Source organism: Condylura cristata, unplaced genomic scaffold (genome assembly GCF_000260355.1).
Source record: "Condylura cristata isolate star-nosed mole 26May11 unplaced genomic scaffold, ConCri1.0 scaffold00028, whole genome shotgun sequence".
Taxonomy (NCBI): domain Eukaryota; kingdom Metazoa; phylum Chordata; class Mammalia; order Eulipotyphla; family Talpidae; genus Condylura; species Condylura cristata.
Window position 1 is genome coordinate 4,212,156 of NW_004567129.1, and position 22,906 is coordinate 4,235,061.

Sequence of the window (22,906 nt, forward strand, 5' to 3'; positions counted from 1 at the left end):
CTTTCCAGTGTGCCTGAACCGTTTGCTAGGGTGGGGTAGATGCCAAGACACCGGGGGGGTGGAGAAGGGCCCTTTCTTCTGAGGACTGTTGATTAGTTCTCAGTAAGAACTTCTTAGAGAAGTTCTTAGTGAGACACTTTAATTTTAAACTATGTAATCATACGCTGTAATGCTGCCTTGGGAGGGGCAAGTGTTGGGGGAGAGGGGGTGGGGGACTGGGAGAAACTTGCCTGGCTCAGGACCTGAAGGATGAATAGGATCCTGTGCGTGTTTGGGGAGCGATTTGCCCTCATTCTAAAGCAGAGAGATGTGCAAGGTCCCTGCGGTGGAAAAAAAGCACAATGAGAAAGAACCCAAAGGGGATCGGTATGGTTGGAGCCCAGGCGCAGAGCTGAGCGGTGTGTGAGAGGGAGCCCGCCCCTCTGGGAGGCTTGGGTGCCCCTCCGATGGCATTTTTGCAGGGACTTGCAGAGTGCCTCCCTGACTCCTGCCTCTGTTCTCCCCTGTTACGGGAAAGAGAACAGCCACAGCAGCCAGACCCTGGCAACACGGAGTGACTGAGTGGCCCTTGGAGAGTGCGCAGGCTAGTGGAAGAGATGAGACGAAGGAACCGTAGGCAGAATGGGGTTGACTTGCCCTGAGACACATACAGCCATTCATTTGACACGTATTTAGCCATCACCATGTGGTGGGCAGTTGGCTTGGGGCTGAGGTTACATGGCTGTCCAGAGGTGGCTTCCCAGGGAAAAGGGCTGTGTTTCCTATGAACGCTGGAGTTTGCCATGGGGTGCACCAGAGACCAGGGTTCAGAAGTCAGGTTTTGGGTAGCATGGGAGCTCTGGGCTGTGAGCAAGTTATTCATTCCTGGTGTCTCTTTCCTAAACTCCACAGCCAGGGAGAATAGAGCCTGTGGCTTTTGATTTGCTGATCTCTGTCAAGTTGCTATTGTTGCTGTGGTTAATTAAAATAAGAGGTGAGTGGGTACTTTGTATTTACTTTTGGTTTCCTTCATTTGGGGAAAGGTAGGTAAGACTCAGCCCATTTTAGGAGAACTGAATTTTCATCTTAGGCATGAAGCCTAGGGTGTAAGGAGTATAGTTTGGATGCGATTATAATACATGAGACCTGTGACAGAAGCTGATCCTTCACCGCCTGTCAGATTCCACCCCGTACCCCTCTCCTCCTTGTTCATTCTCTGCCTGGAGCCCTCCTGCCAGCTGTCTGCTTAGTTCTCTCTCTCTCTGCCTTCAGCTGTGCCAAGTGCCACCCTCTCTGCGAGGCTGTCCAGGCCACCGTTGCTGAAACCATACCTCAGTGCCTCTCCAGCTCTGTCTTGGCTTGAATATAGCATTGATTAACTGGTATTGGGCTACATATTTGTTTGTGACTTATTATTTACTTCCCCAAAAGAAGTATGCCACCTCAGGGCACTTTTCATTCTCTCCAGGCACCCCGGCTGCCACTGGCAGACCCAAGTTTTGCCATCAGGACGGTGTGACATGATTCTTGCTGTCCACAATGGACTTCCCCAGCTGCCTCCAGCCCACGCTGTTTCTGTCCGGCCCTCTCGGTCTGAGCGGTGTCCCTGATTTGTCCTTTATGTGCAGCTGGAGAGACCCGCTCTCCCTGTCAGAGTCCCCGTCCCACACCTCCGAGGTGAGAGAGTGGGGAGAGCCCTGGCTGCTTCAGGGTGGCCCCTTATGTTTGGCGCCTCTCCTTCTGTGGCGTCCATACCAGTCAGCATGGTGTGGGGGTGGGTAGCAGAAATCTGTGAAGACACAGGCTGAGTGAAAACGTGCACTTCTTGTAGTGGGGTTGGGAGTGTGCCCCAGGACACTGTTCTGATGTTGTCTTGGCTGTTTCTTCAGAGCAGGGTGCCCCACTTGCCCAAGAACCTGCTGTGGGAGCCAGAGATGCCTGGGCCCCTTCCCTTGCTGCCCCCTGGTCCTGGTAAGACTTTCGTTCCGCGAGGCTCCCTCCTTGCAAACCTTTAGCTCTCCTCCCCCCGGAAGCCTCCCGCCCCTGCTGATACCCTGCCCTCCAGCCCCAGTGTCCTTGGGTTACTCCAGGCAGCTGGAGCGCCTGGTCCTACTTCTGGCCTCTCCTGGCCCTGGGACAAGCCCATCCCTTCTCTCTCCCCCCCTTCAGATCGCTGGGATCCAGGCATATCTGTGCGGGACCTGCTTTTCCGGGAAGGCTCTCGTTACCGGCGGGAGCCCCGGGCAGTGCTGGATGTTACCGAACAGGTGAGTGGCCCTCCAGCCGTGGTGCCCTGGGCCTGGGCCTGCACGCAGTGACCTGGCCTCTCTCCTCCCCAGCTGAGTCGCTTCCTCTGGGACCATGGGGACATAGCCTTTGCGCCCCTGGGAAAGCTGATGCTGGAGAATTTCAAGCTAGAAGGAACACGGGTGAGTGATGCCTGCCGGCCAAGGGAAGGCTCCCCACTCTTTGGGGGTGAGCCCTAGATGAGCTTGACGAGGCCTTTCCACGCAGAGCCGCTCTAAGACGAAGACAGTGGTCAGTGTGCAGAAGATACTCCAGGACCTCGGTGGACACCAGCCATGGGGGCAAGTGCTAGTAAGGGAGGATGGGCAGGGCAGCCTAACCTGTGGGGGTGAAGAAGGAGCCAAGCATGGATCCCCACCTTGCATTGGCAAAGCTGTGCTTCCCTAGACGCAGTGCCAAACTGCACTAGCCTAAAAGAAGAGGTACCTTTGGGATCTCCAAGTTGAGGCACCCAGATTTTTAAATAACCTTAGTATTACCTCTGCCTGGCACGGTTCCTTGATAGGGAGCTTGTTTCCAGGTCTGTTTTCCAAACCAACAGGATGGCTTACGGCTCCTAGGATAGAGCCCAGGTTCTTCCTGGGGTCCAGGGGAAGTCCCGGAAGGGTGGGCCAGTCATGCTCTCCTGTGGGGGACCATGGCACCAAGGCTGCTCCTGGCTGGGGGTGGGGGCCGCGGTGTCCCACGGAAAGACATTCTGTTAGATAAAAGCCCACACTCGCTGTGCTGCCTCCGTGGGCTGCTATTGGTCCTCCCCACACCATGCCACTGCCTCACCTGCTGCTGTTCTTGCCCTCAGGTGTCCCTGGGCTTTCCTGAGCAGCCGCCAGCGTAGGTTCTCGATCTTTGCGGGTGAGATCCTGGGCAGGTCGGTGACCACCCTCCTGGGGGAGTTGCTGCACGAGGAACTGGCCATGCGCTGGGGCCAGCTGCTGCTCAACGATGCTTTCACGGGGGGTGCGCTGGCCTGGCTGCCTGGAAGGACACCCCATGTTGGGCAGCTGGTCTACCCTTCGGGCAGCGCCCTAGACAGATTATGTATCCTTGGTCTGGGCTGCTCCTCAGCCACGTCCTCTGGTGGAGGGAATCTGGTTTTGTTTCAGGGACTTAACAGTGACCAGAGCTCACATGCTTATCCTTAACTAGATGCCCAGCTTTCCAGGAGGTCCATCTGACCCAAGGAGGTGACACCCAGGTCCTTGGTGACCCTGGCCACATCCAGCTCCGGGGACCTGTGCGGCAGGTAGTGACCCGCACCGTGCAGGGAGAATGTAAGGCCTGTGACACCTCCTGCCACCGATGACAGCCCTGCTGCCTGACCTGGACCCTGACCCTGACCCTGACCCTGACCCTGACCCACTGCCTCTCCTCAGCTCTGCTGGCGGTTCGCTCTGACTACCACTGTGCCCTCTGGAAGGTCAGTAAGCAGGGGCGGCCGGCCCCTGTCCAGGTGCTGCAGGTCAAGAAGGGGGCCACCGGGATCAATCTGAGGTACAGGGGTTGAGGGGGCTGGCCTGCAGGGAGGTGGGTGGGGGAGAAGGACTCGTGCCCAGTGTAGACACACTTGTGCCCTGTAGCCCTCACCTTCCTGGGGAGCTGGCCGTCTGCAGCCGTTCGGGAGCCGTCTGTCTGTGGACCCCCCAGGATGGGTAATGTCCCTTCCCTACAAAAAAGCCTTCACCCAGCCACCCCCCCCCCCCCCCCGAACTTCAGCCCTGCTTCTGAAACACATCCTGCACCCTCGGCCGGGCGACCCCATCTCTCACCCCCCTCAACCTGTCATGTGCCCACAACTGACCTTTGCTCCCCAAGGCTACAGCAAGTCTACAAGGACCCTGACACCCTTGTGTTCCGGGACCCATCTCCCTGGCGCTGGGCAGACTTCACCGCCCACCCGCGGGTGCTGACTGTAGGCGACCGCACTGGTGTGAAGATCGTCGACACCCAGGTGGGGGCGGGACTGCCATGGCGCCGGGGAGGGAGGAGCAGGCCCGGAGTGGGTGGGGTGGGAGTCCCGCGCGCCCGAACAGCAGCCAAGCCGGTGAATCTGAGCTCCTGGCAGAGGCTGTGCGGCAGACGTGGGCCTCAGGAGGGCTGGCCCTTTCTTCCCCAGGGCCCTCCGGGCTGCGGGCTGCTGCTCTTCCGGGGCGGGGCAGAGGCGTCATGCCAGAAAGGGGAACGGGTGCTCCTGAGCCAGTACCTGGGGGAGTCCGGCGCCGAGTCTCTGCACCCTACGCTCCATCTCATCTGTACCCAGGTGGGTGGTGCCTCATCCCTTCCCCTTTGTGCTCTCTCGCATACCACTAGAGACTGTCGCCAGGACAAAACTTTTGAGCCTGTAGCTGAATAGTCACCTCCCTCCACTGTCGGCTCACTGGCGGGGGGCATGACCTCGTGAGGATGTGACCTATGGGGTGGGCCCGGGAGTGAGGAAAGGCCAAGCGGGGATAGTCGGCACTGAGGTAGCAGCTGTGTTTAGGAAAGGGGGTGGAGGGGGCGCTGAGGATCTCCCCCTCCTAGGCCCTGGGACATGAGTGGTCTGTCTCACCTTAGTTCCGGGGCCAGGTGAGCACCAGGTGGCTGGTGAGCACCAGGTGGTTACTCTGTGCAGGACTCCTCTCCTGCTTTCCCTGTGTTGCCATCAGGACACCGGGGGCGACCCAGTGGACACGCGTCCTGTCAGGGCTGCCCAGGCTGCTGGGGGAGGCAGTCTCCACGCCAGCTTTGTCCTCATTCTGAGAGCCGGCTGGGGCTCAGGAGGGGCCACCCTGGGGAACTTGTCCCCTCAGCTACTCGCCAGCCAGTGCGGCAGAACCCTCTCTCTTGCTTCTTCCTTCGCCCCAGTTCTCGCTCTACCTGGTGGACGAGCGCCTGCCCTTGGTGCCAATGCTGAAATGCAACCACGGCCTCCCCTCCGCTCCTCTGGTGGCCCAGATATTGCCTGCACCCTGGCCTGGCTGCCCACGGCCGCTGCTGCTGGGGGGCCAGGGTGGGCAGCTTCAGCTGCTGCACATCGCAGGTGAGTCTGGCGAGCTGGGCATGCAAGGGGACAGCAAACCTAGCCTGGACAGGGCCTCAGCTATCTGTTCTTCCCCTAGGAGACGGGGCCTCCACACCCCAGCTGGCCGGGCCCCCCCAGTCTCTCCCTTCCCAGAGCCATTCCCTCTCTGCTTTTCCCCTGCTGGAGCCCAAGAGTCATCGGCGACTCCAGGAGCGGCTGATGGCACCAACTATAGGTACATGGGGCGGGAAAGCAGGACTGGGACGTGGTATCCCCCAGACCTGGGGTCACTACTGTTCTCTTTTCCAGGTCTCACCGCCATCATCCCACCCTCTGCCTCCCCTCCAGTCCTGTCTCTCTTCCAACTCTCTGAAGCTGGAGATCTCTTCCACCAGCGCTTCCGCCTTCGGGATGACCCTGGCTCTCAGGGAGATCTGGGGCCCAACTCCAACATACCCCCAGCTTCCTGGAGCCCACAGGCCCTGGCCTTCTGCAGCCAGTGGTTGAAAGATCTGCTGGAAGTACCCATAGCTCCCCCTGTGTGGGTTGCACCCACCTTTTCACACCGCCAGCTGCTGAGCTGCAGGGAGCAGCAGGAAGTTGAGGGGAGAGTACCCGAGGGTCTGCGGGCCGCCATGGCTGCAGGTCGGCTCCTGCAGCAGAGTGATCTGGGCTCTCTCCCAACCTCAGAGCCACCCCCTGCCCCTGACTCCGGTCCTGAGGATGAGCTCAGTGAGCGTCTGGAGGCAGCCTGGGAAGGCCAGGTGGCTGCCTGGTGGCGGAGGCAGCAGGGTGGGAGTTTGGGGCCTGGCAAACAGCCCAAGAGGACCAAGCGCCGGACCCAGCTGTCCAGCACCTTCTCCTCACTCAGTGGCCGCTTGGACCTTTCTGACGCCATCAGCCCCCCTCACAGCCCAGACCAGGCGCCCCTTGAAACCGGGCCTCAGCCCCCACTGACTCCACCCTCTCAGGAATTCAGCCAGGAGCTTTGGGCCCAGGGTGTCCCCTCAGAGCGACAGCAGACCCTCCGGGACTATATGGCCAAGTTGCCACTCCAGGAGGACATCCGGGGGGATGCCTGTACACCCCCATCCCAGACCTCGAGTGTCGGGGGCCCTCCTAGGCATCAGATCCTCCAGGACTACACACCTCAGCCGCCACTCCAAAGAGACAGCCTGGAAGGTGCCTCCGTGCCTCTCTCCCAGACCTCCAGTATCCGGGCCACCCCCTCTGGGCGGCCGACCCCAGTCCCACCTGGCTCACAGACACGCCGGAAGAAGGCCCGAATGGGCTTCTGAGTGTCTGGCTGGCTGTTGCTCCACTTTGGAGACCCCCTGCTGCACCAGCCATGCCTGCTGCAGACCTTTCTCTGAAGGTCTCTCTGACTCTGGAAACATGTAGGAGCTTCTGGAGCCAGGCTGAGGAGTGGCCCAGCACAGCAGGGTAGTCCTTTCTCCCATGGAGAAGATGCCTCTGAAAGGCATGGTGGCTGGGCCCTAGCTGTCCTGGTCTCAAGTTGGTGTCAGACTGTGTTGAAAGCGGGGGCTCGAGTCAGGCTACAGGGTCACCATGGAGCCTTTGGGGTGTCATGGTGCCAGGGGCTTGATGGCAGTAGCTGCTGCTGCTTGTGTTTAAGGAATCGGACCAGGGTCTAATGTTTTGTAGAGCTGTTTTGAACTCACATTAAGGGATTAAATACACATCAGGTGAATGTAGTTTTGAATCACCAAGTTCCCAAGTCGGGATCCCTGAAGTAGCTAAGGCATGGCCACCGCCAGGGGCCTGTAACTACTCTGGTGGGGGGCAAGGGGGTGGTGATGCCCACTTGAGGGTGTCTGCGACCCCAGAGTCTAACTAGGTTTGTGCGTTTCTGAGGGTCCGTGATACAGGGTGGCTGTTCTCGGGCAGCTGGTGGAAACCCCACCTGAGCAGTGCGTACGCTAGAGAGTCCTGTGACACGACTCATGAAGACCTGGGGCTGTTTATGAAGCTCAGGGAGACAGCCGGCCCCGCTGCCTACGCGGGGAACGCGTGGCTGAGCCTGGAGCACAAGCTTGCGTGCTGCTGCCACTGCCCTGGAGGAGCACAGGCGTGGAGCCGTCGAGAGGGCCTGTGCCAGTGCTCGCTCCCTGTCTTGAGAGTCCGCGGGTGCAGGCCCACCTTGGGGTTCAGTCCAAGGCAAAGGCAGTGTCCTGGTGCTCTCCTCTGAGCTGTTCAGGGCACACCCCGCCCCTCTTGGCGCAGTTTCCTGAAAGGGGAGAGGGACGTGGGTCTTGAGTCAGCCGCTTGAGGAGACATTCAGAAAACCCACCAGTGCTGGGCAGGACTAGGAGGGTTCAGGTGCCTCAGGTCTGGCGTTGTGTGTACACAGATGGCTGCTGGACAGACCCCAGTTGTTTTGTTCTCAGCACCAGCCCACTTGGCCCACATGGGGCCTGATAATGCCAGACAGGCCCGCTGTGCGGGTTTGTCTGTATCTCCACCCCTTCCCCCCATGTGCTTTGGCCCCTGCCCATCTGGGGACCCCTGTCCCTGCCGGCACTGTCTCCATGTGCTTCCTCCTGATCTGTACCCGGAGAGCCCTCCTCTGGGCCTGCTGTTGCTGTTGCCTCATCCCACAATCCTAGCCATGGCATCACTGGCCCCCTTTCCTCTAGAGCCATGGTCCAGAAAGGCCACTGTTTGGGATAGAGAGGAGTGAAAATGTAGCTTGCTTTGTCCAGAACTTGTGAGTCAAGATGGCTCAGAGGTGCGTGGCCAGCAGTAGGCTGAGGTGTCAGCTTGAAGCTTCCCAGTGCATGCCCACATGAGATGCATAAGGTAGACAGCGGCCTCCTCTCACAAGCATGGTGAATGCCCCTCCAGGCACGTAGGGTTCTCAAGGCCCTATTGCTATCCCTCTGGTTTGGGTGGTTCAGGCAGTTTACTTGCCCACTTTCCAAGCTCCTGGCCCTGTGACCTTAAACAGAGTGGTCTTACCTGGAAGTGGGGGACTGTGCCCATCTTGGCAAGAAGCGGGGGTTGTAGCCTCCCCCTGGCACGGCTGGGGCAGTGGTGGGCCCAAAGGCTCATCAAGCTCCTGAATCAGCGGGCGTGGGTGCTTTGGGACTGAACTTGGGGGTTCCGAGTCCCTCTTTGCAGTTTCTTGAAATATGCCTGTGTAAGGAGCCCCCTCCTTCCTGGAGAGGTCCTTGGTGACTGCGAATATGTTTGAAAGGGTGTCTGCAGACCCACGCTCCAGCTCTGGGAGGGAGGTATAGTCCAGCTCAGAGTCACTGTCATCGCTCGGGCTCAAGATGGCTGTGATCTTGGGGGGGCACATCTAGAAAAATGAGGTAGGTGTGTTGGAACCTAGGATTTCACAGTGGTCATCGGAAATGCACGTGCTAACTCTGCTTTTTAATCTGTCAGAGTCTTGTCACATGGGAAAGGCCAGAATAAACCTCACCAGGCAGCTTTTCTGAGGCCCCAAAGTTGTGGTGGGCTCTGGCCATGTCTGCACTCCTCTACACTCCTTGGGGCCCTGCTTCCACCACCACCCACCGTCCCTTGCCCTTTGGCTGGTGTCATCTCACCAGGCTAGCGAGTGTGGCTTTGTTCAAAAACTGCAGCTTGGCCCCTTGGAAGTCCGATCCCTGGGAGCTGAGGTCTGTGTCCCTCCACCCGCCATGATGCGTGCCTGTCCCTCTAGCACACATGGCCTCTGTGAGGCCCAAGGTGGGGCAGGTCATCTGGGGAGAACTGTGGAGCCTTGAGCCTCCTAGACTCCACTCCCTTTCTCCCCACTGTGGTTCCCTTCCCCTGTCTGCGTGCCATGATGTGGCACAGACAATCCAGGAGGGGAGCAGAAATACATCCCAGGCCGAAGAGTCTGGGGGTTGTGCTCAGTGTGCTGTGCTGCTGACGTGCTGAACCATCAGACGCGAGCAGCAGCTCAGTCTCCAGTGACACATGGAGACCACGAACATGCAGTGGTGGGCCCATGCCTCACAAGGGCACTCCCTGTCCGGTCAGGGGTAAAAGACACCATCAGCAAAGAGACAATGCACGCATGGGGTGGGAGTGCGGACCTGGGCCTGGGCCTCCAGCGATGTGCCGGCATCCACCTCTTCCAAATCGGGCAGGTCCTGGAAGAGCAAAGGAGCACCATGGGGGTGGCCACCAAGCCTGCCCACCCGCCCGCCTGTGCCACCTTTGTTCCTGGATGCCAGGAAGGACCAGAGCCCTCAGGCTGCCAGGCACACGAGTACTGCTGGCTCCAGGTGCCATCAGGCCCAGGGTGACAAGGGGCGGCGCGCTTGGGCAGTTGCTGTGTCTTTCTCCTCTCTCGTTAGTGACCCAGCCGGTACCTCTTCCTGCACAGGCGAGTCCTAGGGTCTATGTGGCGCAGACCGATGTGTTCTGGATCTCCCCACCAGACACCACAGGGTCATAGTATTTTGTGGGTCTTGGTACCTTCACCTATAGCCAGCACTCAAGGCCGGCAGCGCTAGTTAGGGGAGATGGCCTAGCTGTATAGCTCTGAGCAAGCTACTCAACCTCTGTTCCTCCATTTCCTCCTCAACAAAATGGAGGCGATAAAATGTCCCCCTTAGGAGATTTTAGAAAGGCTAAGATACGTTTAAAGCAGCCAGGCAGGGGATAACAACCATTGTCAGCTGCTGGTGGCCTCTCCCTTGCAGATGGGGAAATGTTAGAGGTCAATCTCCAGTTCAGTGTTCACAGGCCTGGAAAGTAAGAGCCCTGCAGTGGACATTGACCACGCTGTTGGACTCTTCCCGAGTCACAGGAAATTGGGCAGTTAGAAGTGAGACCCCTTTCACAAGTTCAACATAAGGCACCAATTGTGCATGTTGGTTCAAACTCAAGGAGCCCTCTCGTGGACAGGGAGGCAGGGCCCCTCCTACAGAACAGTGAGCCCCAGCTGGGTGGGACCCCAGAGGTGGGGGTGAGCTGTGCACCTGGCACTGCAGCCCTCGGGGCTCAGGGCACTGATGGGGAGGGTCCCACGGAGCTCATGCCCATGTCTAGTGCACTGGGCACATCCCAGGGGGGAGAGCCTTTGAGGGGCCGCATCAGACACAGGGTGAGGCAGCGCCTCTGTGTCAGTCACATCTGGAAGCCTGGGCAGTGACAGGCCAAGAAAGTGGCCTGAGCCTTCCCTTGCCCAAGGGTGATGTTTCCTCTGGTGAAAAAACTTTGCTCAACTGCTCTGTTTAAAACTAGCTGTCAGTGCCTTCACAGCACAGCTTCTGTGGGGGAAGGGTTTTATAGACAGCTCAGCAGAAACTACTGAGGTCTGTGAGTATCTACCCTGAATGTGCATGTGCAAATCGGGTAGAAAGGTAGCCTAATAAAGTGCAGTGCCTGCTCGGGGCTGGGGAGCGGCCTGGGAGTCTGCATTCTGACCTCCTGTGATGCCAAGCCTGCCTTCCAAAGCCCAAAACTGAGTACAGAGGGTGTCAGGGTGTTTATCTGTGCACCTATCTTCTGCCAAATGGGAAGAGATACTTGTCTGCAAGTGTGACTGTTTCCATACATCGATGAAGAGCTTCTCTGGCCCCAGCTTCACAGCTTCCGTAGCCTCAGCTTCCTCCAGCTCTGCCCCTGATGCAGCCTCATTGGCCATGGTCTGGGGAGTCAATTCTAAGGAACAATAAGCAATACATCACCGGGGGATCGTCTCATACATGCTGCTCAAATGACAGGCCCAAGGTGTTTCAAAGATCAAAGGGACAAAGGTCTCCCTGGGTCTGAAGGGCTGGTTGGTCCCTGCTCCAAACGCTGTGAGGACCCCTAGTGGGACGGGAGCCATCTAAACAAGAAAGGCATGCCCAGGACAGGGCCAGTCCTCTTGCAACCTGGATGTGCTGCTGACAGACCACTACACACCCGGATTGACTTGGAGCAGGGCCAGGCAGCAGGCACTTCGGCAGGTTGCCCCCTGCCAGGAAGGGGAGCCCCCTCACTGCCTGTGCTTCTGTACTTCAGGCAGGGCCCCCGCCCCTCTCCTCACACCCCCAACCCTCCCTCCCATATGCATCGGGCTCCAATTAACTAATCTCAAGATGGTTTGGGGAATGTGGACTTGAGAAGGGTCTCCTTCCTTGAGGCCCCTCAGACTGTACCCCAGGGCTGTGTTCTGCCCTTTTCCTTCTGGCCTCATCAAGGGAGAGGCCATGCTCTGGCCAGCATCTGTGCCGCTGTCTGTTCCATTACCTTCCCAAGCAGCTCCGGGGGTGGCTGGATTCAGGCCCGCAGTAGGCAATGATCCCCCTGGCTCCTGGTCTCCCATCTCTCCATTGACCTCCGCAGATGGCTCACCTCCTCCATTCTGCTTCCCTGGGAACATCTCATCCTTCACCTTGAAGCTTTCATTGACAAACAGCTCTATTTTCTGCAGTGTTTCCCCATCCACACAGGGCTCTTCCTTCCCCTTTACGTGGGCATCTCTCTTCTCATCCTCATCTGGTGATGTCACCTGCCCTGAACAAGAGAAGTAAATGGTAAAAATACAACTATAGATATAGACATGATATATATCTAACAGTATGTGCACGCAGGTGTGGGTCAGTCCTGGAGACCCAGGAAGCCTGCAGTCACAGCCCAGCCTGGCCAGCTGAGTGGAACTCTGCGCCTGCCCCGTAGTATGTACCTTCCTTTCCACTTTCTTTCTGTCGTTTCCTCTCCTCGGCTCGCCGCTTAATCATCGCTAAAGCCTCGATGCTGTCTGTGATCTTCTTCCGCTCTCTGCTCTCCCACAGTTCTCTCTCCTCCTTCTCTGCTGCGTACCCTCCCCTGGCCCAGGCCTCTGCACAAGCTCTGTTTGGAAGGAGACAGTTGAGGAAGACTGAATTTTTTACAGGTTAAAATTCAAAACATGAACTGTCTTACAAACACATTCATTTCCCCCAGCAAATGAAAGGGCCTTCAGACTGACAGCAAATATAAAAGTGGACAACAGTACATTTTGATCTTTATTTACATGGGCTTCTAGTTATGATGCCTAAAGCAGAGACAACAACAGCAAAAAAAAAAAAAAAAAAAGGAATTCATCCAAGTTCAAAATGTTTGTAATGCAAGAATGCCATAGTAAAAGGACAACTTATAGAAGGGGAGGAGTCAAAATAACCTGGCACAGGGGTTAAAGCCTCAGCACTACAAAGCTGTCACCAGCCACTGCAGCGTAAGATCGATCCCCAGCCAGGGAGCTGACCCACGTGACACAGCAGACCTCTCCTGACCACCCACTGCTCTCTTCAGCAGTGTATTTCAGTCAGTTCACCTGTTCTGTATTTCAGAGCTCCCCACTCTGTCTCTGGTGAACCCTCCACACCTCTGGCCAATACCCCAGTTCTTGTATGCATGAATAAATAAAAAATACTGGGAAAAAAGGAGGGGGAAGAAGATATTTGCACATCATATGCCTGGCAAGAGACTTGTAGCTAGAATATATGAAACACATAACTCATGCATACAAAGAACACAATTTTTAAAAGGACAAAGGTTAAGAATAGACAAGCAGTATATTGGGAGAAAAACTTGTAAGATTAACTGCTCAATGACTTGAATTCGAAGTGCACAGAGAGCCATTTTAACACAAGAATTAAAAAACATACACAAAGCACATGAGAAGATTCTCCACATCCTGACACTGGGGAAATGGGGAAACAAAAACATTTCTAAAGTGCAGAACACCATTAACCAGGCTTGAGGAGGTGGAGTGACGGGAAGTCGTCCTAGTTGTGGGTGGGAATGCCAAGAGGTACTGCCGCTTGGACGGAGAGCTTAACACAAAACGAGCCTGGCCATGATAGCCCAGCAGTCATGCTCCTAAGTATTTTCCTGCATGAGCCGCAGATGTTCACACAATATATGAATATGTAAATATTCATAGCACCATGCAGAATAGTCAAAGTGGGGACGGCCCAAAGTGGCCGTCAACTCATGAATAAATAAAACGACCTGTTCAAATGGAGCATCATATGCAGGATTGTCATGAAGTACTGGGCTGTGCTGACATGTGTGGACCTTGCAGACATGCTGAATGAAAGAGGCCCCTCAGGAAGATGACCCAGGGCATGATTCTGTTTCTCTGAGACATCCAGACAGACAAAACCATAGAGGTGAGGCAGGTTCCATGGGATAAATGGCTACAAAGTGTCTAGAAGGTATATGTGCCTTTAATCAACCCACAATCCCTAATCCGGTAACACAGCTCCTGGAACTGCATGCCAAGGAAGTAATCATCAATGACGTCAAAGGCTTCCAGACAATATTTATCAAAGGATTTTGAAAAATAAGTGCTAAGTAATTGCTAAAAACAAAAAACAAAAAAAACCAACAACGGAATTTCCAGTTAGAGATGATTATGTAGCCGCTAGATTTCTATCTAGAGAATATTTAATGATGTGTGAAAGTGCTTAAAAATACTACGTATTAAGTGTTACCAGATATTGTCCCTTACCTGTCCTTGGGAAAGACTGGTCTGTCATCCAGGTACGTTAAGTGTTTTAGTCGAACAGTAACTGTGCGCCGGTAACTGGGGATGTGTTTGGTGACTGGGTTTCCCATCAGATTCAGTACCCGCTGGAAGCAAACAGGCAGAACCACACTGTAACTCTGAGAACCCTACACGACCAGACACTTCACATGTGCTGTGCTTTAAGAGTAAGTCGGTAAAAACAGCCAGTACCAGGTCCTATGGCCACAGCAGAGAAGCCAGAGGGAGCCCCTGTATCTGTGCCACCATAACTGTCCTGACTGAGCAGCTGCCCTTGTCCTTGAACTTCAGGTCTACCAATATTGGGAAACATTTCTGAGACCTTGTTCCAAATGTGATTACATTAGTTGTGCTTGCCCAATCTCTTTTACTGAAATTAATCTCAGTCTAATGGATTGTTTTCTTGCCTTCCCGGCCAGTTCACAGAGATACGGCCCACGGCATTGTTGAAGAGAGGAGCATGCCCTGACGCACAGCCAAGGCCTTTCTCACCAGCCTTCAGGTCTCTTGGATGCCAGCGTAGGACCAGAGTGGAGAGGACTCTGGTGGTGCCCAAGTGCCAGGCGCCCGACTGTGAATCCTGCTGCCTCCTCAAAGTGTAAAACTCAAGAAAATGGCTAGGGGACTTGTGGGGGAGCCATTTAAAATCAATCAAACTAATGAAATGCTTTTCATACCTAAAGTGGTAGTGGGAGAAAAGAATGCATTGTGACCTGGTTGGCTTAGAGTTTCCTAGTCTCTCACTCCGCCTTCACCATCTCCTTATCTTTTCAAGTGATTGATCCCATGGAGGTTGAGGCGGTTCCCAAAGGCCACAAGGATAGGCAGCTCCAGGGCTGACTACTTTTGTGGGGGCCTGAAATGTGTGCCCCAAAAGGCCTGCCTTGACACCCTAACCCCAGCATCTCAGAATGCAACTATATCCGATAGCAGCACTTTAAAGAGGCGGCACTGGCAGAGACGGCCATTTGCATGGCAGTTTGCAGAGGGAGAGGGCTCATGGAGCCCGCCCTGCTCACACCTGGATCTCCAATTTTCCCCTCAACGATCAAGTTAATTTCTGTCGTTGAAGCTCCCCAGTCTGTGGTAAAATTTGTTGTGGCAGCCCTAGCCAGAAACAGAGAAAAATATGTATTATCAGCATGTGCTGGTCCTTCCTGACAGGTGACGCACTCTGTAGATGCTGCTTTTTCTTTAAATTGGCTGGGTCTTCTCTTACCACGGCTCTAAGCATGAACAGTGAGCTCAAGAGTTTTGTGTGCTACCACTAATATTTTTTCTTTGTACAAATGAAACACAGACACACTGAACAAGCAAGAACACCAGCAAAGACACAAGAGTTGGTGAGCAGGAGCCACCAGCCAGCCGTGGGCCCATGGGAACATCCCAGAGGAAGATGGCAGCAAAGGGTAAATCATATCTAATTAGGGGTTGTGAGGTTGGTCTCATTTATCAGAAAACTAACACATGAAAAGAAAGAACCAGACAATTCTCCTGGCCTTTTTTGTATAAACTGTCCATCAGGACACCCCTCGCTCATGAGGGAAAGTTCTCCAGAGACGCATGCCAGCTAACACATGCAGAAAGAAGAAGGGAGCTGCAAAGTGGCCGTTGTCCAACTCCGAATGAGGGAACGCAGCTGAGCCCCTGGCCGTGGCTGCTGGCGGGTGGGGAGCTCTCTAGGGGCTGGACTCGATGAGCCCTGCCATCTATTTCACTGCAGCAGAGAGACAGGCAGCAGGACTTTCCGGGCCCCGTGATGCAATGCACCAGCACGCCACAAAGCCCACCTTGGAACCTGGCCCTGTGGGGCTCTGCTCCCTCGGCCTGTCACTGCAAGAAACGCTGCATACAGCGGGCATGTTCAGTGACGCCACGAGGGGGCAGTCAACCAGGTCCAGAAAGCGACTGACATTTCATTGGCGCCGGGTGAGGAACAACAAAGAAGGGGAATGCCTTCAGACCATAAGAGGCTTATGCAACAAATAATCCACATACCAAGTGTGGGCCTGGGGTAGATTTGAACAACCCAAACTGTCTTCACATTTGAGACAAACTAAACTTTGGGCTGGATGTGAAATAGCTGCAATATTTTAGATACAATAATAGCCTGGTGACTTTTTTTTTCTGAAGTCTTCGCGGAGACACAGATTGAAATATTTGTGGGTCAAATGGTGTGGCGTTTAAGATGGTCCACCTAAAACTGCAAAGAGGGAAAAGAGTGAAAGGAGGTGAAAAGAAAGGAAGGAGGGAAAGGGGCGAGAAAAGATCTGATATTTAGCACCAAGTAATAGAAGTTGTGTGTGTTACCAAATCAGGCATGCTCTCGAGAACACTCAGGATCTCTGGATCACTCAGCTTATTGTGGGAAAGGTCAAGGACGCAAAGCTTCAGGCACTCCTTCAGATGCTGTATGTCTTCCACAGTCTCGAGGTGGTTGTGGGCCATCTGAAGCGTGTTTAGGACTGGCAGGCAGGCTGGAGGAGGGGAGGTCAGCAGAAGTAAACAACACAGGTACCATGTCTGTCTGTCCTGTAAAGTAAGTTCTTGCAGCCTCCCCCAGGGGAGAGCAGCTAGAAGCATCTAGAAAGACCCCCGGTGCCTCACTCTTACCTAAGTTTTCAATGGTCTTGATGTAGTTGTTGCTGAGGTTAAGTGCATCCAGTTTCTGCAGAGGTTCTAGGTTCTCAATTTTATGAAGTAAATTCACTTGTAGGAAGAGGCAGCGCAGTTCGGTTTGGGCCTCCAGGTTCTCGATTTTCTGTATTCCGTTGCACTCCAGCCACAGGCAGCGAAGCCCCGTGTACTCCTCCAAATTCTCAATACGATCAAAGCCTGACTCAAAGGGAAGGGGTGTCATTAAGTTCCCCCCCACCGATATTCACATACACAGGTGGGGGGCAGGGCTTGCCCTTGTTCTTGTCTGCCTGCCTCAAGTCCCCCATTCCTTTCCCCTAGAAATGCCACTGTCACTCTTGTTGGAGGGCCCTCCCTTCCTGCTTCTGCCCCACGGCGCTGTGGGTGGCCACTCGGCCATACCGCAGCCCCAGCTAGCCAGGTGGGACCAATGGTGGTGGATCTTGAGGGGCCTTTTCCAATGGAAAAAGTGTTTTTTTCTGCTGGAATTGGCAACCTGCTCAGGGGGAGCCCTGCAGTGCAGTCACATGTTGCCTTCACGCACAGGAGTTGGTGATGGGAAGATGAGAATACACAAATGAACCAGCTGGAGGGAAGCATGGCCAAGGAGACAGTCTCATGAAGACCCACCATGAATGCCTGGATCCAGCTGTGCCTGAAGCTGTCACAAACAGTTTTTCAGTTTTATGAGCCATATTCAAGGCTAGGAAAACAAACATTTTTGTTTCCTTTAGTAACTCTTATCAATTATAATTCACGGTTTAGCTGTTACCCAAAACTTTTAAGAAAGTTATGTTGTCTGGAAAAGCATTTGCTTAAAAATTATAATATCAATGTGAACTGAACAGCGACTCGACCATGATTCTGCCTCTCCAGTGATCAAACTGCTTTCATTTTTTATCTCCTTCTAAATTTGTAAGCCTGAAGAATACCTATTCAGTGAAATCATAGAATACATTTAAATATAGGTATAATGTAGGTAGATTTGTAAAAATCTTGTTTTTTCATAAGAATGTTGATAGCATAAGAATTTTCAGTGTTGCTTCAAGATCTTTATACGGAGGCCAGCATCTCTAAAAGACAGGATATCCTATACTAATTCTCTCCATCTCTTTGAGGATAGAAGCAAAGAAAATGCTTCTGAATTCATTTTTTGGGGCCAGCATTGCCCAAATACCCAGACTGGACAGACATCATACGAAAAGAAAACCACAGACCATTATCTCTCATTAATATAAATGCAAGAACCGGCAACAAAATATTTAACAATGTCTACCACAGCCAAGTGGGTCTTGTCCCAAGTAGACAAGGCTGGTTCAAAATTCAAACCAATGTAATCCTCACTACAGCAGACTAAAGAAAAAATCACAGTTGTATTGATAATTGGAGAAAAGGCACTTGACAGAAATCTAACATTCATAAGTATCTGGTACTTACTAGGACTGAAGAGGCACTTTCTCAGCTTCAGGACTAGCAAGAGCTAATATCATACTTGATGGTGAGACACTGAAAGCTTTCCTACTTAGCTCAAAAAGAATTTGAAGATGTCCCTTCTTGCTATTATTTTCAATATCACACTGAGTCAGTAAGACAAGAAAAGGAAGTAAAAGGTAGATAGATTGGAATTAAAAAGTTTTTTTTGACAGATGATATTGTCTACATAGAAAATCAAAAGGAATTGACAAGAAAACTGGAACTAATGAGCAATTAGAACAAGGGTATAGGAGATAAAGTTATAAAAAAGTCTTTTTCCTACATGCTAGCAATGAACAAGTAGAACTTGAAATTCAAAATTAAGTACCATGTACATTTGCATTGTATTTAGGTCTACATATGACAAAATATATACAAACTCTGTGAGGAAAGCATAAAGCTGGTGTACAGGATCCAAGGGAAACTAATGGAGCACAGCCCATGGTCATGGGTAGGGAGACTCAATAACGTCATAGGTGTTAGTTCCTCCCAAATCGATCAATAGATTCAGTGCAGTCCCAGTCAATATCCCAAGAAGCGATTTTGTGGGGATCAACAAATTCAAAGTTTACGTAGAGAAACAAAGGACCAAGCATCATCAACACAATATTGGGGGACAAGAACAAAGTTGAGGGGTTGACCCAATTCAACTTCAAGGCCTACTACAAAGATGCAGTGACTGACGCAGTGTGGTGTTGGGGACAGATGCTTGGATCAGTGGAGTTGGCTGGAGTCCAGAGCGGACACCTGTAGAGTCTTGACAAAGACTCTTGACAAAAAAACAAAGGCAATTCAGTGGGACAAAATCTCTTCAACATGGTGCTGGACCATTGCCTATCCACATGCAAAAAAAAAAAAAGTAAAAGATGAGGATACCTTTTTGTCTTAAAGGTTACCACAGCACCACTGTGACATGTAAGCAAGCCCTTAATTTCATCAAATAGCTAGTCACTGCTCATAATTGTCCACTGTCTTTTTCCTCCATACTGTTTGCTGTTGGAATCAGCAAAGTGGCAACAAAAGTCCATGCATTGCAATTAATTGATGTCTGTTAGTCTTTTTAAACTGTATTCTTTGTCTCTCTCTTTTCACTGCAACATGTTGAAGTGACGGGATTGTTTCTCTCTCGACTGTGTCTTGGCCTTGTCCTCTCTCCAGCTTTCTTCCTGCTTCACCGTGGAAGGCTTTTTGCTCATTAACTCCTCAGATTCATTTCTTCTTTCTTGAGCCTGCTATGACTGTAGCCACCAGCTGAGGTGTCCAGTGGCATCCAATTTATCGTCCTCTGTACTGAATACAGATACCAGGCACTTGACCTTCTGGGTCATGTCCTCCTTCTTAAGTTTCCTCTTGGGGTTCCCTGGACCACTTAGCTTATTGTAGTGATCACTGTCTCCTGGTATCCATGCCCATGTGTTAATGATTCAGTAAGACCTGCCTTTATCTTGAGACCAACAGAATATGGCAGAAGTGATGGCTGTGTCACATCTGAGACTTTGGCTTCCGTCTCGGCCTCTCTTTCTCAGGTAACTTGCTTTAAGGGAGAAAGCCAGTTGCCCTGAGGAGCTTGTGTGAGGAACTGAGGTGTCTGGCCAACAACCAAAGAGGATTTGAGGCATAGAATCTAGAAGTGGATCTTCTCACCCACTGGCTCTAGATGACTGGGGCCCAGTCAACAGTTTGGCTGTCATACTTGACTCCCAGCAAAGTCATTTCCAGATTTCTGGCTCTCAGGAACAGTGGGAGTTCATGGCGTTATTTTGAGTTGTGAGAGTCTGTTAGGCAGCAGTGGACAGCACTTCTGTCTCCCAGCTCTTCTACCTCCCTATTTAGTTGAACCCACTGGGTCCTCTTCTTCCACACAGCTCCTAAATATTGGTCTCCTGGGGTGTACTTACCTAAGTCATTTTATTCAACACTACACCTAAATGTTGGATGGAGGGTGGAGGACAAAGTGGAAGCCAGGAAGCCAGTTAGGAGGGGTTCCAAGCCTTTAAGGTCTGTGCTGGGGAACCCTTCCTGTACCCCCTGGCCCAGCGCTCTGACCTAGGCCTCTTCGCCATAACCATCTCTATTTCCAGGACTAAGCACAGTGCCAGGCTCGGTCATCACTTCCTGGCTAAATGTGTAACAGGACTGAGGAAGCTGGCTGCCAGCCCAGTCAGCACACCGAGAACGAACACTCCTGTGTCGCTGCAAGGACTTGGAACTTAAACATGTGTGGGCTCTCAGAGATGCCAGTTTCACACCTTTGTGCCCTGAAAGGCCCCCAGTGTTCCACCCCTGCTGTTTCTGTGCCCACCTTTGAACCTCTATTCCTCCCATGCCCAAGGTGTTTCCAAGCCAGCCTTCTGTTTGGAAACATGGTTTGGAAAGCAGGAATAACAGATGCCAATGTATACATATAATCCCCTTTTATAAACTCATCAGGTGAGATATTCTTCAATGAAATACTGCTTTTCCATCAATGTTCAGGAAACTCTGAACATTGAACTTTCTACTTTAAATTTGAGAACTCCAGATAATCCTTGTAATTTTTAATACCATCTGTCTTTCTTCCTGACACAATCCTTACCTAAGTAGTTGATCCTCACCTTTAAAGTGTAAATACAGTGTATCATTCAGTGATGGAGTAATATAAAGCTTGTGCTGCTTGCAGAGTTTTTGCAGGAAACTTTTAGTCATTCTGTTAAATGAAAAAAATATGAACAAGAAATTTTAATTTCTATAGATTCCAAAAATTCCATACCACATATATTCTTCTCCAACTTTCATAACATCCTATATACCTAATAACTATTTTAAGTTGTTCTTTTTTTTTTGGTATAGCTTTCAGGACCTCACCCAATATTACTGTTTACAGCATTCTTAAAAGTTGCAATGTATGTTCTAATAAAAATAATTTTAATAGTGTCATCAAGAACTACTGATGGTTCTTTCTCTAGGACTGGCATTAAAGTTTAATAGCCTATGGGGCAGTGAGAGGAAGGTAAAAAGAAACAATTTAGGCCTTCCCTATTGGAGCAGTCTATTAAAGTGTAGCACTGCAGGCCAGCTGTAGCCCAGCTGCTTCCTGGTCCTGGAGGTGACCCACATGGCGCGGCAGACCTCTCCTGACTGCTCGCTGCTCCCCTCAGCAGTGTACTTCGTCAGTCGGCCTGCTCTGCTCCCCACTCTGTTTCTGGTGAGTCCTCTCACCACCCCTGTACCTCTGGCCTGTACCCCAGTTCTGTATGCATGAGTAAATAAATCTTAAAAAAAGTTTAACAGACTGTGGTTAGTGGTGCCATTGATGCTGTGCGGTCCTGACTCGTGACTAACTCTCACAGGGGCATACTGTTCACACTCCACGAGACTGTTTTCTTATCTGCACACAGGGGTGACTACAGGGCTACCTCACTTGCTCAGAGTACACTGACTGGCAGCAAGCAGCATGTGCACGGACCTGGGGCCCCGGTCTTCCTTGTCATCACGCTGGTGTGCCAAGCAGCCAGCTGGCCTGCTATCACCACCTTGCTTCTGCTCACTTTGATAGGATGTGTCAGAAGGGCCTGCTGATGGTGCTGTAGGATCAATTACTTCTGTAAAAGAAGAGATTTGTTCTGTAGAGATCAAGAAATATATATAAAATCCCTCCAGTTGCAACTTGGTTAATTAATTTCTGTTTTTAGTATGGGACACTGGCATCCCTTAACTGTATGAAACTTTTTGAGCTTTGATAAAGTCTATGGAAATTCCACTTCTGGGAAGATCCTTTCTAAAAGCTCTTGTGAGGCACACACAAAGATATGTGCAAGGATATTCAAGAATACCAAAAACTGGTATAACACCAATGTCTACTGTAAGTAGGAAGTTCTAATTGTATTGTTTCTGGATAATTATCGCTGCTGTGGACAGGGAGACCATAGCTTAGAGTCAAACAGACTTAAAGCTGGAGAGTTGCAGGGCTGCAATCTGAACCCAGTGGAAGGGGCTCAAGCCTTGATCTCCCACTGAGCAGCCCAGCAGCTTCCCTGCAGCACCTCATGCAGGCAGGCTTGGTGAGTCTGTGCTCAAGATATATTTGTTGACTGCGTTGGAAAAGGAAACACACACTAAGTAGTTTTGTTACCTACTTATGAACAGGTTTCCCTTAGGGACTGACACCAAGTGGAAGAAAGAGGCTGCAATGAACAAAATGCTGGGAAGCTTTGACGAGTTACCTGCTGATCCCAGAAGCATCAGCTCTGCATTCTCTCTGTAGATCACTGCAAACTCAAAGGGAACGTCCTACTGTGACATGGGTAGTGGAGGTGGAAAGAATTCCGTGGTGATAGCAATAAAGGGATAAATTCAGAACATTAAAAGCTGGGAGAATGTTATGTTGGGTAAAGGCCTGGGCCTGTCATGGCTGGGAGACTTCTGTTGACTGGCTGAAGGCAATGGTTGGGAGCAAGTTCTATAACCTCTTTAAGTCTGTTTCCTTTTCTGTGTGAAGGGAGGAGAGAGAAGTGCCTACCGCAAAGAGCAGGTGTATGGCTCAAATGCCATAAACACTTGGCATGCATGTGTGGGTGCCAATTGTCATTATTACTGGCTGTGAAGATCAGGTGTGGAGCAGGCTGTAGCGCCCAGAGAGCTCTGCCCGCCGCCCCCCTCGCCTCCCTGGAGCAATGGTCAGCACCTTCCTTGAGGTCCCCTGGGCCTGCGTTCCCGCGGTCACCCGCAGACTCTTCCATGTGCGGTTCTGGCACGCAGTCCTGCTCCACTCCCCCGTCGACCGCGGGCTCCTTGGCCTTGGGGTGCATATTTATTCCCGAAAACCCCCAAGCAGTGAGGAGTCGGGCTCTGTGGGGTCGTTAGGGCCCCCAACACCGCCAGAGACGCCCAGCTCTCCTTCTCTGCCAGCCACTCGCGTTCCGCGTCGTTCACAGCGTAACGCTTCCTAGGTCTCCACGACAACCGCCGCACACGCGCACTGGGCCGCCCCGTGCGTTCGGACGCCGGGGGCGGACCCTGGCGCGTGC

The 22,906-nt window shown here is 52.4% G+C and overlaps 2 protein-coding genes across 3 annotated transcripts; one reads left to right on the forward strand and one right to left on the reverse strand.

Annotated features, from left to right (window-relative positions):
* The first annotated feature begins 244 nt into the window (after nt 1-244).
* On the forward strand, nt 245-7,002 carry TAF1C (TATA box binding protein (TBP)-associated factor, RNA polymerase I, C, 110kDa). Of its 2 annotated transcripts, none has more exons than XM_004690154.2 (14): nt 245-1,656; nt 1,869-1,950; nt 2,149-2,246; nt 2,319-2,408; nt 2,494-2,567; nt 3,086-3,324; nt 3,441-3,557; nt 3,660-3,777; nt 3,864-3,935; nt 4,099-4,234; nt 4,400-4,543; nt 5,131-5,305; nt 5,385-5,522; nt 5,597-7,002. In XM_004690154.2, exons 1-14 carry the CDS (start codon nt 1,519-1,521, stop codon nt 6,583-6,585), a joined length of 2,610 nt encoding a protein of 869 aa, XP_004690211.1. In that variant the 5' UTR covers nt 245-1,518; the 3' UTR covers nt 6,586-7,002. The 2 variants fall into 2 exon arrangements, with proteins under 2 accessions (XP_004690211.1, XP_012586200.1); XM_012730746.1 differs by having other exon boundaries at nt 5,388-5,522.
* A 59-nt stretch (nt 7,003-7,061) lies between these two features.
* Nucleotides 7,062-22,687, reverse strand: DNAAF1 (dynein, axonemal, assembly factor 1). The gene is made up of 12 exons (XM_012730745.1): nt 22,564-22,687; nt 21,346-21,481; nt 20,495-20,586; nt 16,404-16,625; nt 16,101-16,267; nt 13,755-13,876; nt 11,918-12,109; nt 11,507-11,739; nt 10,827-10,933; nt 9,358-9,414; nt 8,267-8,609; nt 7,062-7,535 (listed from the first exon to the last, which is right to left on the reverse strand). The coding sequence occupies exons 1-12, from the start codon at nt 22,685-22,687 to the stop codon at nt 7,456-7,458; spliced, it is 1,875 nt and encodes a 624-aa protein (XP_012586199.1). The 3' UTR covers nt 7,062-7,455.
* Between the last annotated feature and the right edge of the window lie 219 nt (nt 22,688-22,906).

Excerpts from the sequence above, each read along its gene's own strand:
- TAF1C (XM_004690154.2), top strand. The coding sequence starts at position 1,519 with ATGGACTTCCCCAGCTGCCTCCAGCCCACGCTGTTTCTGTCCGGCCCT. Across the intron at positions 2,568-3,085 it reads GGTGGACACCAGCCATGGGG|GTGTCCCTGGGCTTTCCTGA; the intron begins GCAAGTGCTAGT and ends TCTTGCCCTCAG. Across the intron at positions 3,936-4,098 it reads CTGTGGACCCCCCAGGATGG|GCTACAGCAAGTCTACAAGG; the intron begins GTAATGTCCCTT and ends TTGCTCCCCAAG.
- DNAAF1 (XM_012730745.1), bottom strand. The coding sequence starts at position 22,687 with ATGCACCCCAAGGCCAAGGAGCCCGCGGTCGACGGGGGAGTGGAGCAG. Across the intron at positions 16,626-20,494 it reads ACTGTATTTACACTTTAAAG|GCTTTGATCGTATTGAGAAT; the intron begins GTGAGGATCAAC and ends CCTTTGAGTCAG. Across the intron at positions 13,877-16,100 it reads TCGAGAGCATGCCTGATTTG|CGGGTACTGAATCTGATGGG; the intron begins GTAACACACACA and ends GTTTGCTTCCAG.